The 20,337-nt window shown below is 37.4% G+C and overlaps 1 protein-coding gene across 1 annotated transcript in view; it reads left to right on the top strand.

The window, feature by feature from the left end:
• PPP4R4 (protein phosphatase 4 regulatory subunit 4) overlaps nucleotides 1–16,974 on the top strand; it is a 59,928-nt gene extending 42,954 nt beyond the window's left edge. Inside the window, exons 16-23 of the mRNA XM_074998738.1 lie at nucleotides 1,868–1,909; nucleotides 2,012–2,086; nucleotides 4,642–4,717; nucleotides 5,104–5,181; nucleotides 6,213–6,306; nucleotides 7,108–7,175; nucleotides 10,058–10,208; nucleotides 15,857–16,974. Of these exons, the coding sequence (XP_074854839.1) occupies nucleotides 1,868–1,909; nucleotides 2,012–2,086; nucleotides 4,642–4,717; nucleotides 5,104–5,181; nucleotides 6,213–6,306; nucleotides 7,108–7,175; nucleotides 10,058–10,208; nucleotides 15,857–15,881 (609 nt within the window). The 3' untranslated portion in view covers nucleotides 15,882–16,974. The remainder of the gene's footprint in view (nucleotides 1–1,867; nucleotides 1,910–2,011; nucleotides 2,087–4,641; nucleotides 4,718–5,103; nucleotides 5,182–6,212; nucleotides 6,307–7,107; nucleotides 7,176–10,057; nucleotides 10,209–15,856) is intronic.
• The last annotated feature ends 3,363 nt before the right edge of the window (nucleotides 16,975–20,337 follow it).

The following is a 20,337-nucleotide window of genomic DNA, read 5'->3' as shown; positions in this document are numbered from 1 at the left end:
GTTTTTCTGATCAAGAAACATTTTGGCTGGGTCTACACTTGCCCCCAACTTTGAAGGGGGCATGCTAATCAGGGTGATGGCAGACTACTAATGAAGTGCTGTGGCGAATACACAGCACTTCATTAGGCTAATTCTGCCCTGCAGCAACTTCGAAGGGTCAAACTTTGAAGTGCCGGCATGCTGTGTAGCCGTGGGCAGTTTGAAGTGCCTGTGCTACTTCAAAGTCCCTTTAGTCCTCAAAATTTTGGGGAGTAAAGGCACTTCGAAGAAGTGTGGGCACTTCAAAGTGCCTGCAGCTACAACCATGCCAGCACTTCGAAGTTTGGCACTTCGAAGTTGCCACTGAGCAGAATTAGCCTAATGAAGTGCTGCATATTCACCGCAACACTTCATTAGTAATCTCCCATTGCCCTGATTAATATGCCCCCTTCAAAGTTCGGGCATGTGTAGACTAGTCCTTCATGTCGCAGCTGTCACTTCAAATTAGGACAGATGATTTAACATTCTGGTTTCAGTCTTTGCTATTGAAGCTGAGTTAGAACATTAAAGACTCTGTTATCCTGTTTGTCACTTTGAAAAATTGGATAAGAGAAAATGTCAAATGAAAAGATAAGTGGATATATTCTTGGTTTCTTAAAATACAGTTAATTACTTGACACCCAGAGTCAGTCTTTGTTATTTAGTGATTGCCTGCTCCAAGGACAGCAGCATCAATGTAAGTATGAAAGGAAAGGTGCACCTTGGTAAAAATGAGCAAGAATCTTTGAGGTTGAAATGTTTTGCTACCGTTTCTATTCTTAAAATAAGAAGCTGAGGAATAGTGTAATGAATATATTTATATTGTGCACTTCAGTGACAAGGTGCATTGTCTTATTTCTAGTCCCCCAGTACAGCCACTCAGGAAAGAGGTGTGAAGAAAAAGTGCCCTCTTCTCCCAGTGCAGCCAGTTCTGCACTATCTAAATTGAAGTCTTTATGGGTGTGTGTGCACCAGCTGTTTCCTTCTAAGAGCAAGTGGGTGGAGTGTAACTGAAATAGAGCTTTGCCTCTTCATCTCCAGCATCCAGCAGAATGTGTAAGCTGCATCCCATTAAAAAGCTGGGGGTCATCACAAATTACTTTACCTTTCTCCCTTTTCTAGTTTTAATGGGGACACCCCAAGAGGTATTGACAGTGTGCATTGCTTTCACTGTGGCAGTACTTTAACACTGCACAACTAATTTTAGATCATATAAAAAAGACACAATTTAGCCCTTCGTTTGTGAATCAGAGTGGGCTTTATTGAGAAACAAGGCCTCTGCAAGCATTTTCTGATTTAAAGTGTTAACAATGTTGCCCCTTATTCTGAACTTCAGTGCGTTTTGGATGGCACCAAGTTCAGAATAAGGTATTTTGAGATATTTTACACAGTTTGCCTAGCATAAATTGCACAAGGTATGTTTAAACAAAAGTGCAGGGTAAACATAACTTAGGAGGGTCAGGGACACAAGTCCATGCTCTGGGTTTCCCTAAATCTCTAACTTCCAGAAGCTAGGATTGAACATCAGGGGAATGGATCACTCAATAATTGCCTTTTTCTGTTCATTCCCTCCAAAGTGTCTGTCACAGCCACAGTCAGAAGACAGGATACTGGGCTAGTTGGACCAGTAGTTTGACCCAGTTTAGCCATTGTTATGTTCCCCATAATACAATAATGTCTCTTCAGTTTTAAAACAATTCCTACAAACAAGTCCCTTATTAAGGTATTGAATGTCAGTATTTTAAGCTTTCCTATCAAAGCAAGTTTCTTTTTTATGCTAAAATGTAGTATGTTCTTGGAGTTATTGGCCAGCTTAGAGTAAGAATATTATTTTCACTTATTTTTATAGACAGTATTAGAACTGGACAGAATGGAAATCTCTGCAGATGCTGTAAGTACCTTCCAACTCTTATATTTGCGAGTGAGAGTTAAAAAGTAAGGTATGATATACAATTGTCTATTACTGTTCTGTTTTATTTTAAACTTTAATCAGTTCCAGAAAAGGTTTTATGAAAATGATTTGTTGGATCAAGACAAAGAAAGAGAAGAACAGCTCCTGTTGGAAATGGTATGTTTTTAATATACCGTTAGATTTAGATTAATAGTTTAAAACTAAATATGTGCTCTTGGGAAGGTGATTTGAGAGTATAGATAAAGGTAAGTGTTTAGTAAATAGGTGTGCTTGGGGTTATGTAGTTTGCTTTTCCATTCTAAAACAGTTAAATATTTAAAAGTAACATAAAACTTCCCCTACTCATTTAATATATCACACCATAACAGACAGGAAACTGAATTTTGGGAGAAATTTCACAGTTGAAAGCCCTGTAGCTTAAAAAATGTTGAGCACTTAAACAACACTCTTTTATGAATTTTCCAAGAAACACTCATGTTCTGGCAGGCCTCTGTAATGTAAAGATCTAAATACTCCAAAATTCACACTCAGCTTCGTAATGCAAGAAGGCTAATATCATAACTTTTCTTTTGTGCCAAGAAAGCCAAAGGAGGTTTGAACCAGTGACAGCTGCAGCCCAGCAAGGGGGAGGCTCAGTGTGGGCTGCATGGAGCTAAAAGGGCTAGGATGCACTCAGGAGCTGCTCAGTGTTGGAAAAGGAGGCAGAAAATGCTATTGTCTCTCATCCACTCTAGCCTCTGAATCTATTGTGGTTCACTGAAGCTGTAAGCCTGGCAGAATTCTACAGTTGGCACTCCCACGGGTAGTCTGTCATATCCCTGGATGCTCACGCACCAGCCAGTCCGCTCTCCATATGCCTAAACTGTAACAATAGTCTACACTGCAAATAAAAACCCACTGTTGGCTCACGGGGTTCCGGCTGCAGGGCTGTTTCACTTCAAGCCCTTGGATCTTCTCACCTCACAAGGTCGTAGTGTCCTGGCTCTAGCACCTACCTCTGTGGGAACCCCAACCCCTCAACTACCAGAACCCCACACTCATGTCCTCACCTACATCTCTGATGCGCCTCTCCATATGGAGACTCCCACACCTCCTGCTTGTCTCCTGCCAGAGACTTGCAAAGTCTAACCTGAAACATGCCTTCCCAATCCCCCATTTTCACTCCAGGCATATCCTGGCACCTCCCACTGCCCCAAGCCAGAGCCTTACACTCCTCTCAAAGGCATAGCATGCATCCAGTTGTTTAAGCTGAACTCCAGCCTCAGAACACTTTAGTTAGAAGTAACACATTCTACATCAGTGCAGCAAAAACACAAGGTGATGATGAAATGTCTCAGACTCACAGAGACTAATTTGTGTGTTCGAGCATGGTGTGGAGGAACTAAATGTGTGCAGTGTGTGGTTGCATGAGGAGTCTGAGTACATCTGGTCAGTATGAACCAATCTGATTTTTTAATGGAGTGTAAGTTAGTGATTTCCTTGATTTTAATTTAGTTATTTAGAACCACACTTGAACAATCTTGAGCATGATTTAGTGCTTATTTTTGTGTGTGTGGATAGTAAGCAGAAGTCTAAATTAAAGAAAAAATAGACCTTTCTAGGTTCAGTTGGTGTGAGTATTATGAGGTGTAGTAAAGGAAAGTAAAGCTAATGTTGCAGAACTTGCGTGGGAGGGGATCATGCTTACACTATTTGGAAATCATCTAGCAAATTGAAACAGTTTCACTGAAACAATATTTCATACATATATATATATATATATATAATTATTAGTACTGTTGTAAAACCAGCTAATAATACAGACATTATTATATTTGGCTCAATACTAACAGAGAGATAGACATGTTAGTCTGTATTCCATCAAAACAAAAAAGCAGTCATATAGCACTTTAAAGACTAACAAAATAATTTATTAGGTGATGAGCTTTTGTGGGATAGACCCACTTCTTCACATCTGTCCCAAGAAAGCTCATCACCTAATAAATTATTTGGTTCAAATACAGTACCTTGTTTTCAGCTGAGGCTTATTAACACTTGAGAAAATACATTTAATTTTATCAGTTTTGGATTTAAATATTGTCCATCTGTATTGATTTTTGTATCTTCATGATGCTCATTAGCCAGACTTTTAAATTCCTGATATATTCTAGAATCACAGTAATCACACTGAGCAATAGATAGAGAATTTCCACTTCAAACACCCAATTTCTTGTGTTGTATCTTGTCTTCTTTGTGGTTAACATTTCTCTTGCTGGATCTCATCCTACAAGTATCTTTTTGAGAGAGTTTAATAAAAATCAAGCTTTTGGGATGTAAAAATCTGAATTTTTTTGTTTCAAGAAATATGTTTTGAAAAGAAAACAACATGTTGTCAAAAACAGCATACTAAGTGTAAGCTAATTACCATTTTTCATGCAGGGGAACATTGACTAAATTTCCTTAGTCGATTTTACATTATATTACCATATTCTTTTTTACAGTCTCTGTTACAGTATAAGCACACTAGATCCAATCTGAGCTTTTAATGGGTTTCAGCAGATATTCATTAGTGAACAAGTGACAATGTTATTGATACGGGCAGACTATGTTAAAATAATTGAGGGGAAAAAATTAATTTGTAGGTTAGCGTGTTGTGAGCATACTCATTTTCAAGAGACTTTCAACCCACATGGAATGTAAATTCTCATTCTTATAAAATTTTTCCATAACAGGAACAATTAGAAAAAGAGAAGCAGCAAAATGAAGGAAGGTCTAATAGTGTCAGTGATAAAGTATTTGAAAAGAAGCGTAAGTTTGTGGGTTCTTGTTTTTTATCTTCTATGGGGAGGTTTTCTTGTATTGTTTAGAAAATATGAGGGCCAGTGTTTAAGTTGGTAAAGAACTGTTAGCTTTCATTTTCTCCCCTTAAAAAAAGTAGTTTATAAAAAAAAATGGTCTTTGCGTGTTACATTTCATTAATAAAACACAAGAAAGCTTTAATTCAATATGTGTTCTGCTAAAGTGGTAGAAGTATAATTTTCTGCATCTTATTTCAAGGGTGCCATTACCATACTATTATGGTATCATTACTGTTTTCCTCAGCATCATACCAAAGCTGCATATAATACTTTACATCTTTATGTAAAATAAGACTATTTATCAGAGTGCAGTATTTACAATAAACTTTGTTTTAGGTAGAGACAGTAAAACATCAACTTTGGCAAAAAGTATATCTCTTTCTGTTTCTGGAAGCTCTTCAAGTGCATCAACAAGTAAGAAATAATTCTTTAAAAAACTTTCTAGGATATTTCTATTAATCCTGTGCAAGTGTAAATATAGACAAAGGTACTATTGACTCCCCTGAGGTGAAGCTTTCACCCACTGTGCACATAATAATGCCTTGCAGTTAGAGAACACATGATGTTTTTCCACTTAAATATTTTCTTTATAGTCGTTTGTTAGCTCTTCATGGCTACGTCTACACGTGCAGCCAACATCGAAATAGTCTATTTCGATGAATAACGTCTACACGTCCTCCAGGGCCGGCAACGTCGATGTTCAACTTCGACGTTGCTCAGCCCAACATCGAAATAGGCGCAGCGAGGGAACGTCTACACGTCAAAGTAGCACACATCGAAATAGGGATGCCAGGCACAGCTGCAGACAGGGTCACAGGGCAGACTCAACAGCAAGCCGCTCCCTTAAAGGGCCCCTCCCAGACACAGTTGCACTAAACAACACAAGATCCACAGAGCTGACAACTGGTTGCAGACCCTGTGCCTGCAGCATAGATCCCCAGCTGCCGCAGAAGCAGCCAGAAGCCCTGGGCTAAGGGCTGCTGCCCACGGTGACCATAGAGCCCCGCAGGGGCTGGAGAGAGAGCATCTCTCAACCCCTCAGCTGATGGCCGCCATGGAGGACCCAGCAATTTCGACGTTGCGGGACGCGGATCGTCTACGCGGTCCCTACTTCGACGTTGAACGTCGAAGTAGGGCGCTATTCCTATCTCCTCATGAGGTTAGCGACTTCAACGTCTCGCCGCCTAACGTCGAAGTTAACTTCGAAATAGCGCCCGACGCGTGTAGACGCGACGGGCGCTATTTCGAAGTTGGTGCCGCTACTTCGAAGTAGTGTGCACGTGTAGACGCAGCTTATGAGTGACATAACTGGGGTTTATTGCTATTTTGTCCTTCACGTCCTTTAATTAGCATAGACTGAGAAAAAGTAAAAAGACATGCTTGCTACTGATTAAAGTTGCAATAATTTCTCCCATTTACAATTGTTTGCTGCTTATTTCTTTTAGGCAAAGAAGGGAAGAAATCTAAGTTGGTTCGAAGCCAGTCTTTCAGTACTCAAGCACTGCATCCAAAATATGGCAACATAGACAAGTGTTCTAAGTACGTTTTCTTCATTTTTATTTGACTATTGACTAGATTCCACTCCTAAGGTCAAATTCTGGCTACCCTTTGTAGAAATGCTTATGGATTGTCCAAATATGGAGAATAGACACACACAATGTACCCTTGAACTCTAAGGTGATGCACTCCAGGCTATCTAATAGGTATGCAAAGCAGGAAAGCCTTCCCATTAACATAACCTCTCCCTTCTCAGAACTCCGAATAACCCTTGGCCTCTATATCCATTATCTCCTGAAAATGGTTTGTATCTATAACATACCTGCTTTTGGCCAGATCACACCTCTTTTCTTGTGTTGCACTTTCTTTTGCACAACGCTTCAGGAAATATTTTCCACTTGGCTATTTCCATCCAGGACAAGGCCACAATGAATACTTTTTTGCAGCAATTGTAATCCACTTTATGCAGACACCCTTACTCCTTCTCTTGTGCCATACACCTAAATGGAGACCATGCCAGCTTTCTGAGCTCATGTGGTAAATGCTTAAGGCATGGATTCAGCAGCATGCTAAAGTGTATGCCTGACTTTACGCACAAGTCAGTAGGACAGCTCATGTACTTAATGTGAGATACATGCCAAAGTGCATTGAATAATGTCCTAAAATAGCAGTTTCTTATAATTGGGAAGGGGGTGAATTTTCTGTATGTGGGTTAAAAAAATACCATTTTTATGCAAATCCTGACTTACAAATAGCAAACATTTCAAGATCCAGGAAAAACTGCTTGTGACTTACATAGTTTTAATGTGCAATAGGTAATATATCACCTAATTATTTTTCCAGTAAAAGTTCTGCAACAGGATATGCTTCTATACCAGGAGTGGGGAAGGGTTCTATGCTACCATTTAGTGGTAAGTGTTGTTATATGTATCAATGTAGCTTCTAGAGACCCTGGATAGATTCAGGGCTCCATTGTGCTAGGTACTGTATCAAGACCTGCTAAAAGATAGAGATTGCTTTGAAACAAAGGTCTGCAATTGACAAAAGAAAAAGAGCTGCGGAGGAACACTGATATTAACACCTCATTACATAAACTAGCCATCTGATAACTATCAGGTTGCAAATCATAATTATTTAATAAAAAATCAATAATCCTTATTAGCCATCTGCCTAGCTATTATCAGTTGCTGTTTTATTGTAGGCATCTCATTAGAAATTAATCTTGGGAAGAATTTGAAGTAAGATTATATAAGTCTTTACAAATTAATTCAGTAAGCATATTCTGCATATAAAGGACAGCATAATATAAAGTGCAAAGGGACTTGTTAGAGAAGTAGACAAGCCACTGATGGGGAATTAGATCACTGATAGAATAGGGAAAGTAAGAAATGATAGTTAACAAGGTTGATACCAGGAAAGATTTTTTTAAGTATTTGAAATATTTCTTTTTCATTTCAGATTTTTGTAGTTTAATTTGTTTAGTTTTCAAATTTTCAAATGAAATAATCTTTAAAGGACATTACTACAGGAAGCATAAATTTTGCTCTGGAAATATGGACAGGAGTTAATTTGAATCATACTGTGTTCCCACCAAAGATAAAACATTTTGCAGAAGGAATTCCAGAATTGCCACCACCAAACATTTAGAAATCAAATCAGACCATAAAAATCACAAGAATGAAAAATTAGAAATGGAGAATTATTTTTATTTGTCTTCTGGCATTGGATACTTTAGGACAAGGGTGCGCAAATACAGGCCTGTGGCCCAAATTTAGTTCACTAGGGTTATTCCCTGACAGGTCCCCCACCTCTATAGTTACTTGTGCATCTACCAGTATCAGGTGACAGCAGCTTTCATTGTCTGCGGATTGCAATTTGCAGGCACTGGGTGTGGCAGAAAGTGGTGTCCTGGTTTGTGCCGCTTCCTGCCGTTCTCATTGGCCACAGACCACTATCTGTGGCCACCAAGAGGTGTGATTGCTTGATACCTGTGGAGGTTCAGGCAATGTTCCCTCTATTTTTTTATGTCCATGTGTGGAAAAATTTTATTTTGCTCACTGAGGCATGTACAGATGTGCACCACCACTATAAACACATGCTGCTAGCTGTGAGCACAGTGAGTACTCTGCTAATCACCTGGGCAGTATTTGAATCTCTTGTGGATGACCGCCCAAATGTCAGCTTGCAGAGAACCCTGGGTGCAAGTAAATATAGCAGTGGTGGCCCACCAGGGACCAACTCTGGTAGACTGCCACTTTTTTATTTCCTGCTCCTGCTTTAGGAGTTATGTTGTCAGGCTTTTCTTTGCAGCCATATCAGCTTTAAACTTTTTGTATTGAAATATGAGATTCTCAGGTAATAACATTGCTCAAACTCATGGCAGCTTTTTTAAAAATCCAAATGGTGACACGCAAGGTAAAATCCTCACAGTTGGCAACACAGATACATTCTGTCTAGGTAAGATTGCCAGTCACAAATGTTATGTCAGCTACACCAATACCACAGGCAGAAATCTGAGGCTAGGGCTAGACTGCAGACTTCTTCTAGGAGAACGGAGGTGTCTCAGAAGAGTTTTGCTGTGTCCAAACAACATGTCTGCTGTTCTGAGACTGCTGTTGGAAAAGTGGATGCATTCTGCCGACATTCCCTGTACACGTCATGCCACACAATTTGCGTATCCTTTGCTGGCAGTTCTCCACGGTCTAGACCCAGCCTGACTGATTTTCCTCAGATAGTTGTTTTAATTGGATAGTTTAAAAACATCAAATAAAAATGGTTCACATTGGCCTAACTGTTCTTCCTTGATTTGACTACCTCATTCATCAAAAGACAGCTGTGCTGCCCATTTTCACTGAGGTCCTTTGAAATTTAATTACAAGTAATAAGTTCTGTCTTTTTCTTCCTGCCTAGAGGTTCTTGACCCCATCTGTCCAAACTGCTAATAAAATCATTTTTAAAGCACCAAATTATTTATTAACCATTTTCAAATATGCTCTTTAGTGTTTCCAGGTTCAGATACCACCTAAGTAGTTTTTTTGCTTGCACAAGCAATGAGAAGATGTGTTGCTTTTTAAAACTGAATTAAATAAAGACAGTGAGCTTGCTACTCTATATGCAGAACACGCACTAAACAAGACAATTCCATTCTCCAGAACTATTTATGTACTTTTCAAAAGCACTAATTTTCACGTTTTTTTGGAATTTTTAAAATATTTGAGGATTAGTAATTTGAAAGCATTTAAATACGGGATTCTATGGATTAATCAACAGAAAAGACAGCCTAGTGCTCAGTAAATAGAGGGATATGTTCGTATTGATGCACTGATCAGTTCTTAATACACTTTTTCCATTTTCAATTGTTTTTCTGTGTTTCACAGTTTGCCAGTTTTTTAAAATAGTGGACACTTAGACATGAATTTGGACATTCCTAACTAGTGTTTTAGAAATAGATATTTAGATGGCATAAATTATCTTTGCAATTATTTGTATTCACTGATTTTGTATGTAGAAAGGAAGACACAGTTTTAAAAAGCTTTCTATAGACATATATCTGATTAAAATTGGTACATTTTCTGCAGACCACTTTGAAAAGTCTATAAATTATCAACTATTTTCAGTACTTGGCCCCACAGTTTTTTTCAGCAAAAATCTTTAAATTAGCTAAATTTTCTTGTAGACAAGATAATTTTATGCCATATTGCAGTAGGAATGTCTGTTCAGCCTACCCATAGATGTGTTGTCACTGTGTTTCATTCATGCTTAATCTGCTATGTAATTTTCTACTTTCTTTCAGATGATTCATTTCGGACTCGTTCCTCCAATACTAGTGGAACAGTTGTCTTTTCTTCCAGTGCCAATGTAGCAGCTTCCTCTCGTAATACAGCTAACTCAGTTGACCAAAAGAACAATGGAACTAAAGACAATCAGTCACGAAAGATGAGCTTGTAAGTGTTCAGACACAATTATGACCACCTACAGGGGAATATTTACAAATGGATCTCTGAACAACCTATAAAATTGTGGGTTTATTTTTGTCCATATCTCTTACATGGAATTTTCTATTGCCAGATATTTGTGCACACAAACATTTGAGTACAGAATATTGCCTGTCTGAAAATTTGGGTTCTAGAAAGCATTTCTAGGACTATATTGTGTCCCAGTGAACAATATTTTCACGTTTTTCCTCCTGTTCTTTAAACATGTCTTCCAATGTTGTGGCTCAGGTTTTGGAGTAAAATGCTATCCATATTCTCTTGCATATGGTCAGTTCTCAACCACTCAATTACTCTGATGCTTTGGCTAGGTACATGGGTTGCTAGTTCAGAGATCTTCATTCTTGTTTACAAATACAAAATGCTTTACTTAGTCGTTTTGTCACCTGAAATTATAATGATCTTCTCAATTTGAAGCAGTATTACATGATTCATACTTTTGTGTAGGCATACCAAAAATAAAAACAAAAAAGGCTTCTGGTGAAATAGTTTTTGGATTGTTACACTTGACATGTCTACAAATTCATGGAAATAACATAAAAGGAAAGGCATCTAATAATATCTGCACTGTACTCCATCCACAAGAACACACGCTATCATTATCATAATTAGCATACACCAAATTTTGACATTTACTCTTCTCCCTCTTCCAACACCACCAATGGCTGCACCAAGCATCTACAATTACTAGCTGTTAAGTTAAGCTTCTTAAATATGCTCTGAGCATAGAGCAACCCACTCTTATCAGCTTCACAATGAAGTGTTATATAGTAACAGAGAGATAGCCATGCTAGTCTGTATACTATCAAAACAAAAAAGCAGTTCAGTAGCACAAAATAATTTATTTTGTTAGTCTTTACAATGAAGTGTTATGTTTGTTATCAGGGGAGCTATAGAAACACCTATAATTAAGGTTTTCTGGTAATTTCCATGATAAAACCCTGATTTCAGTTTCTTACAACAGTCTTCTTACAACATTGCCAAACTGTTTGGCTTGAAATTTTCCATGTGAGCTGCATGTCTCAGGCTGGTTTTAATTTCAGCCAAAATTGTTCAGATGTTCAGAGAGAGAGATTAGAGGAAGAGAGATTGCTTTGCCCATATTAAAAAATTCTGGTCACCTTTTTCTTTGAAACTTGAGCAATCCAGTGTTTTGGAACAGGATTTTGACAGTGGACAAGGGGCATATCTTTGTGTCAGATATGTTCTGTTTTTGTTGCCTATGAAAATCTCCTCAAATTTGACCAGGTTAAAAGCATGTGAAAAATTAAGGTTTGTACAGGCTCTTTGGTGACAGATTTCTTAGCAACTAGATTTCACAGATTATATCCTCATTTGTTATGCTACAGTCTAAGGCTGAGCAGAAGTTTTCCTTGCTGTTGAAGTTCTGGGGTGCTGTAGGCCATGCTCGGTCTACAACTCTGCTGATGAGCTATTTGGGTGTCAGTATTTGTTTTTTCAGAGGTTTTTAAACCTAGGAAATTACTGAAGCAAAGCTATGTTCAAAACATTATTCAAGCTTCAAGTCAAGGACTGAAAAGATCAGGAAGTGTCAGAATCAGGTTTCCCTTTCCCTGGGCTTAAGTCAGGTTTGAGAAGTGAAGGAGTCTGTTTATTGGACCCTCATGTTATTTGTTACACAGGTTTTAAGATTTTATAAATGAGGCAGGGAACTGCAGGAAGAGAAGAGAGTGGATTTTGCAGTTAAGGCAGCTGCATGCTGCCCTGAAAACTGTATTCTCTCCCTGACACTGCCACAGCCACAGATTTCCTGTGTGATGCTAGACAAGTTTCTTCAGTGACACTTTTCACAGACAGACACTAAGGTGATATCTTCACTACAGTTATGTCAAATTAACAGCTGCTATTTCAAAATAACTTTGTAAGCGTCTACGCTACACACATGCCATTTTGAAATAAATTCAAAATAGCATTATCTTGAAATCAGTAAACATCATGGCAGGAGGAATAATGCCTATTTCAAGTGCTGTTAAGACATGGACTAGTACTATTTCAAAATAGTGCTATGTGTCTGGAAATGCTATTTCAAAATGCATTTTTTGTGTATAGCTGTGTTATTTTGGAATAAGATATTTTAAACTAGCTGTTTTGAAATATCTTATTTTGAAATACCTCTCTAGTGTAGACATAGCCTAATTGTGCCTTCCTCATTTTGAGAATACCTGACTTGAGACTATTGGCATGTCTACATTGTAATTAGTAATGCACAGCTGCCCTGTGCCAGTTGACTTGGGCTCATGGGGCTTTGGCGGTGGGGCTGCTAGTGTTAACAGCTGGGTTCAGGCAGAAGCCTGGGCTCTAGAACCCTGCAAGATGTGAGGGCCCTCCGAGCTTGGGCCTGAACTAGAATATTTATGCTGCAATTAAACAGCCCCTCCTACAAACTCAGATCTGCTGGCTCAGGCCAGATGTGGGTGTCTTATTTCAGTGTGTGTGTATATGTATCCTTTGGGGGTTGATTTGAAAAAAGTGTTTTGTAGTCACTGCTGCAATTGAAATCAATGAGAGTTATGCTTTGAATATAGAAAATGTTATGTAATACTAACTGCTCTTAAACAAGCAGGTTCTAAATGTCTCAACTTGGGCATCCAAAAACAGTGGGTACTTTTAACCTTAAATTTTCTGTGTCTTGTCTGAAAAATTAGGAAATCAATACTCTGTCTACATAGAAAGGTTGCTTGTGAGACATTCAGATATTATAATGAAGAGTGCCATAGCAAGTCTCATGAACAAATTAATAATTCAGTTTTCAGAACAGTGTTTGAATAGTGTGTAGTAATAGAGGTATGAGGTCATACATTCAATGAGTATAAAAATATATATTGAATCACTTCTTCTGAAGTGAACCCTGTCCATCCCCTTCACTGAATAAGTCAGAAGTATGATGGAAAAAATTGTGTATGATCAAGTAATCAGACAATAGCCCAATATATATGCACAAGTGTTCCTAACTTTAGAGTGATTTGACTTTGCAACATTAATGTTTCATTAACTTAGTTATGCATGTAATTTTATACTTTTTATGTTTGCATATGTATGTAACTGAAAGACCAGAGTGCTTATAGGTGGCTTAAAGATAGGGAGTCACCAAATGAAATTAATGGGTAGCAGGTCTAAAATTAACAAAAGGAAGTTTTATTTCACACAGTGCAGAGTTGGCCTGTGGAACTACTTTCCACGGGAGGTTGTGAAGACCAAGACTTTAGCAGGGTTCAAAAATGAACTAGATAAATTGATGGAGGTTAGGTCCATCAGTGGCTATTAGCCAGGGTAGGTAGAAATGGTGTCCCTAGCCTCTCTTTGTAAGAGGTTGGAAATGGATGTCAGGAGAGGGACTGTTTTTGTGATTACCTGTTCTGTTCACTCCCTCTAGGGCATCAGACAGTAGCCTCTGTTGAAAAACAGGATACTGGGATAGGTAGCCATTCTAAAGTTCTTATAAAAATCACAACTGGGTATAATTTTTTTTAGACTTTTCATTTTAAATTAATATATTGTTTTGCTCAATAATTACATAATTACTTACATTTAATTGTTTCACAAACCTCTCTCAGGCAAGAGAATACAAGTTCGCTTTTGTAGAATGATAAAAATATGAGAATCATTTTTTTATTATTTGTAAGTGCAATCACAATCTTCAGGGGACTTTCTAATATCCACGAGTGATATATGGGTACAGACATTTATATTGGACCCTTTACATTAGCAAACTCATCTTTTCAAAATTATGTTGGAGCTCTGTTCCCTCTTCAGCCCACATCGGGGATGGGCATAGAGAAAATCCTTATCCAGTTCTCATAATAGTTAGTAGAAACAACAAGAAGTCCTATGGTACCTTATAGACTAACTGATATTTTGGAGCGTAAGGTTTTGTGGCCAAAGACCCGCTTCATTGGATGCATGACGAACTCATGAATCTGATGAAGTGTCTCTTTGCCCATGAAAGCTTGTGCTCCAAAATATCTGTTAGTCTATAAGGTGCCACAGGACTTGAAGATACAGACTAACACGGCTACCTCTCTGGTACTAGTTAGTAGAAAGGCACACTGTGACTCTAGTGTGATGTGATTGGGCCCTTAGGTGGTTTTCGGGCATTAGAAATTACATGAGTTGAGAATTGTGCTGAAGATAATTCCTTTTGTATCTGTGATGTTTTAATCACAGAGATTTAAGGATCTGAATTTAAATGTAGTTTGGAGTTTGGAAGAATCCCAAAGAACATCAGTTAAATGCTTCAGCCCCCAAGAGACCTCGTTTAAGTAAATTTTCAGAAGAAATCATGCATAGATCTGATTGTTTCTAGCAATATTCAATATTAGATGGTGACTCATCTTAGAACAGACATTGTCATGAGTCATAAATGTTAGGAATGATATAAGAATCCAATTGTATACTATTATAAGATTTAGTTTTATTTTTTTCATGTATGTGTTCCCTGATTTTTGAATAATTTAGAAATTTTCTTTCAGCATAGGGCTTTTTTCTTATACAGCATAACTGATTCAAACACAGGAAGGAAAGTAAATGTCTGTGCCCTATAGGTGATTCAGTACAAATGTTGGCCTGATAGACTATTCAAGAAACATATTCTACCATACTTTATTGGCATGCAGATATTGAACATTTTTCACTAAGTGCTGTGGTTTAGATTCAAGCATCTAAAGACCCATTGATGTCAAGAACAAAGTCACTGATGTCAAGCGGGCCTATTTCACCAAAATCTCAGTAACCACTTTTCAGGCCTTAGATAACTGGTTTATGAACCTGTAATAATATTGATGTGCATTCGTAATGTGGTTTAGCATCTATCATTTTTTCAGAGCAGGAACATTCTTTAGTGAGTTGAGCACAAGGTTGGGAGTCAGGAGCTGATGTCTACCTGTCTTCTGCCTCCTTTCTGCCACTGACTTGCTTCATGACCTTGAGCAGGTTACATAATTTTCTAATCACTGTTATCCTACTCCCATTTACATGACGATGGGAGTTGTTTTGGGCCCTATTTCCCTTTTTATAAAATGGGGCAATGAATATCTTGCTGTCTATATATTAGGAAATTCTAAATAGGTCTTTGCTAGAAAGAAATGTTTTAGCAAGAATCTGTTTTTGCAGTGATCTCTGAAACTGAGTGTTACCCTTCCAAATATCTCTTTGCTTTACATGTATTGATGTGTTGATCCTCACACCATTTTTATGAGTTGACAAGATGTTTTATTGATTGATTTGCTGATAGATAAACACAGGAAATGCAAGTTGTGGCTTGCCCAATTTACATGTTGAAATAAGTGGCAGAACCAGAACTAAAACCCAGCAGACTTTTAACCTCATTCCTTAGGGTTGTTCTAAATTTTAACAACCTAACTTAAACCTTCTGGAGCAGACTCTCTTGAAAAGTACCCCCTCAGTATGAAGTATGTCCTAAATTATGTGTGAAAGGACTTTTTTGCGAAGTAAGTTATGTTTCCAAGTAGTTCCTGATTAATAGATGTGTTTCATATAATGGTACTTTAGGATGAAGATGTTACTGAATACTTGAATGTATCAGCAATAACTTTTCCATATGTTTCTTCTTTTGTATAAAGAAAAAACAGAAAATCGAACTCTTAGATCATTTGACAGAAAAGGAAGCACACCAAAGACTGCTGAAGACAAAGTTATTTTGTGATAATGATTTGGAGCAACAGCTGAAGAATCTGATGATTGGACAGGAGAGACTTAGGTTTTAACATTGCACGATGCACTATCTTTTAAGCAAATTCCTAAGTTGTAACATAACTCCATATAAATAATGTAATGGTTGCAGAATTCCAATGTTGTAGTGAAGTGTTAATGAAATGTAACTTTAGCTATGTGCTTTAACTGTGCAGCTAAAGAGATAAGGTTTTTTGTTCTTTAATTATGCCTTTGTAGTTCAGAGTCTTGGATTTAGGATGCAGGTGTCCTACTTAATTGTACTTATTTAGGGCTGTAGCAGTTCCTAACATCACTTTGTTATGGAAGACGAATATTCCTCAAATTGTTGTGTATATGGAATTAACTAAGAAATTCATTTCACCTTTCAAAGACCCTTCAAATTCCATGTAAACTAAAATGCAGAGGCACAACTAAGCAGCTTTCTTACAGTATAAAGTGAAATAAGATTGTACTATGAATTGGATGTGGTATTAGTCCATATACTAACTTAAGTTTATGTGAATCCTTTGCAAGTTTTCCAAAAATGTTCAGAGCAAATACCTCCAAATGATATCAGTTATTTCTTTTGTTTCCTAAAACTGTTTTGTTATATAAACACATTATTTAATTTTTAGTATTTCAGATTGTATTTTCTCCTTACCTAATAATTTTAAAATGATGAATCTAGTTTTAATTAGCTGTTATTCCAAGCTATCATGCTTTAGCTTTGTCAACATTTGTTTGTATTAATGCTGATGTTTCTATCAAAATTTGCCTGCGAAAAACATGCAGTTTTATTTAAAAAGTTCTATTTATGCCATTACTTGAGAGATACTGTATGAAGCTATTGTCAGCTTCTCTATTTCAAAATGCAATCAGCATAACTATATTGATATAAGATGATACCTGTTTTTTAAATCTGTTGGTGTATGATAAAGATGATCTAATTTGTGAATGCATGTATGTGTGGTTAGTTTTTACAATGTGAAATAATGAATGATTAATTTACTCAGAATAAAATTTAGGATAATGCAGTACTTGCATGTCTGTGGAAAAAGAGTTATTTTTTGCAATGTCTATTTTATAATTTACAAGAAATAAAAGCATTTAATGATAGAAGTTATTTATTTGAAATGACACTAAAGCTAATTCGCTTGATTTATTAGCTCCTTCTCGTGTATTTGAATTTTGGTGATCCTAGTCATGGTTGGTTTATTTGTTCATTGACTTTGTTTGGACTCTGTGGACATGGTGAGGCTTCATCTGGAGTCCTGTGTCCAGTTGTGGACACCATGTTTTAAGAAAGATATAGACAAATATGAGAGAGTCCATAGGAAAGCAACCAAAAATTCAGAAAACCTGCCCCGTGAGGAAAGATTAAAAAGTGACATATTTAGTCTTGAGAAAAAAAGACTGGGGGTAGGGGCACCTTATGTGAACTCAGATTTTTCAAGGCCATTTATAAAAAAGGCCTATGATAATTGTTCCCCATGCCTGTTGAAGGAGAAGAGAAACCAATGGGTTTAATCTTAAGCAAGGGAGATTTTGTTCGGTAGGAGGAAAAATTTCTAACTATGAGGGTAGTTAGGTGCAGGAATAGGTTTCCAAGTGAGGCTGTGGAACCCCCACCACTAGAAGCTTTTGAGCAAACACATGTTAGGATGGTGGAGATGACAGAGATGCTTAATAACTTATTTGTTTTGCTTTTCACCTAGAAAATTGGTGGTGATTGGGTGCCTACAATAGTGAATGCTGGAGAAAAGGAAGTAGGTTCAGAAGTTAAAATAGGAAAAGAATAAGTTAAAAATTACTTAGAAATGTTAAATCTCTTCAAGTCTCCAGGGCCTAATGAAGTGCATCCTAGAATACTAAAGGAGCTGATTGAGGAGGTATTTGAGCCATTAATTTTCATCTTTGAAAAGTCACACAAAACAGGAGAGATTTCAGAAGACTGGAAAAAGGCAAATATAGTACCTATCTATAAAAAGGGAAACAAGGAAAAAACCAGGAAATTGCAGACCAGTCAATTTAACTTCTATGCCAGGAAAGTTAATGGACCAAAAATATAAAGACTCCATCTGCAAACATTTGGAAGATAATAACATAAGTAACAGTCAGGATGGATTTGTCAAGATGAAATCATGTCAAACCAACCTGATAACTTTCTTTGATAGGATAATAATCTTGCAGATAAGGGGAAAGTAACAGACATGGCATAACTAGACTTTAGTAAAGCATTTGCTATAGTCTTGCATGACCTTATCCATAAATGAGGGAAATTCAAAATGGATAAGCTTAATGTAAGGTGGGTGCATAACTATTTGGATGACCTTACTCAGACAGCAGTTATCAATGATTCACAGTCATGCTGGAAGAGCATAATAAGTAGGGTTCCACAGCGATCAGTCTCAGGACTGGTTTTGTTCAATATCTTCATCTACAATTTAGATAGTGGCATAGAGGGTATGCATATGGAGTTAGCAAATGTTACCAAGCCGGGAGGGGTTGCAAGTGTTTTGGAAGATAGGGTTATAATTCAAAATGATCTGGACAAATTAAAATAATGGTATAAGGTAAATAGGATGAAGCTTAATAAAGACAAGTGCAAAGTTCCCTATTTAGGAAGGACTAATCGGTTGCACGCATACCAAATGGGAAGTGACTATCCAGGAGGGAGTACTTCAGAAAGGTATCTGAGTCCTAGCAGACCACAAGCTGAGTATGAGTCAACAGTGTGACATTTTTTTTTGGGGGGCGGGAGGGTGCGGTTTGCAAGAAACGGCATTCTGGGATGCATTACCAGTCATGAGGTAAGCAAGAAACAAATAGTAATTCTTTGACTCTGTGCTGGTTATGCTTCAACTAGATTATTTTGACCACTTTTGTGCACCACATTTCAATGTGCAGAAATCAGAAAAGAGCAACAAAAATTATTAAAGTTGTAGAAAACATGACTTATGAAGGACAGCAGAAATAACTGGGTTTGTTTAATTTGTCAAAGAGAAGATTGAGAGGGAACATGATAATTTTCAGGTACCTAAAAGTTTGTTGCAAGTAGGAATCAGAAAAATTATTCTCCTTAACTTCTAATGACAGGACAAGATGCAATGGGCTTAAATTTCCACAAGGTAGGTTTAGGTTGGAAATCAGGAAAAACTTCCTAGCTGTCAGGGGGATTATACACTGGAATACACTGGCTAGATAGGATGTGGAATGTTCATCACTGGATATATTTAAGAGCGGGTCAGATAAACATCTGTCGGGGATGATCTCGATGGAGCTTGGTCCTTCGATGAGTGTAGGGGATTGGATTTGATAATCTCTCGAGGTCCCTTCCAGTTCTAAGATTCTATGATTTATTTGGCCCTGTCAGAGTGCAGAGGGCTGGACTTAATGACTTGTTGAGGTCTATGATTGGTTCAAATCTGCTGCATTTGTTCTCATGCTCAAATTAAGCCCTTATAAATTACAGATTCATTCTGAAAAGTCTGCTCTGAGTTTTCCACTATGATCATTATTGTGTATTGGTGCAAAAACACAGACCTCGCAAAACAATATTAGGAGACGGTTGAACCAGGATTATTATGAGTCTTTTTGACTGATGGCTATGTTGTTCCCTCTCTCTTCTACATTGCTGAGTCTTTGACAGGTAGATAGTGTTGTCCTACTTTATTTGTTCCCTTCATCTTCCTCCCTTTCTTGGCCTTGGGGATTAATCTATCCATATCAGCCTGTCTGTGGCTGGAGCTATCTGTCTACATATATATTTTATGGGCCTCATCATCACAGTATCTGAGTAATCTTGGAAATACCTCAGTTGCGCTTTGGCAGCTTTCCCGAAGACCACATGAAGAAGAAGGGTTCCAGTTGGATCTGTTAACATCATGAGAGCAATATGAAGCAATCCAAAGAGCCACATGTGCTAGAGCCACACAGGTAGAGTATATTTATATAATTAAGATGTAGTAGATGAAGGCAAGATATTATTGTCCTCCTTTGACTAATCCCATTATAATCACTAGGTTCTTGCTTTACATTTTGTCCTCAGAAATACGTATTTTGAAATGCTTTTTTTTCCACCTTTCACTATTTTAGTGCCTCTAGTCTGTGAATGGAGTTATTTTCCCTCATGAAGCTTGCTGTTTTATTACTTGTGGCAGCAGACTACCTTGTTTTAGGTATGTAGAAAACTTATAGATTAAAAAATTTCTAATGTGCATATTTCCATGGTATCTGTGAGACGCAAATGGCAATGTACTTCAATAGGGACTCTGTTTTGGTGATGCAAAACTGAACTTCAATAATAGCTGGGAAAGATGACTCTTTTAGTTATCTTTGGAAATAATATATTGTTTAAATGTGTTTTTATTAGATTGTGTATGTGTGCCCT

This window comes from Carettochelys insculpta, chromosome 6 (genome assembly GCF_033958435.1).
Source record: "Carettochelys insculpta isolate YL-2023 chromosome 6, ASM3395843v1, whole genome shotgun sequence".
In the NCBI taxonomy this organism is placed as follows: Eukaryota; Metazoa; Chordata; order Testudines; family Carettochelyidae; genus Carettochelys; species Carettochelys insculpta.
The sequence above is the reverse complement of the archived record's forward strand: the minus strand, read 5'-3'. Positions and strand labels throughout refer to the sequence as shown.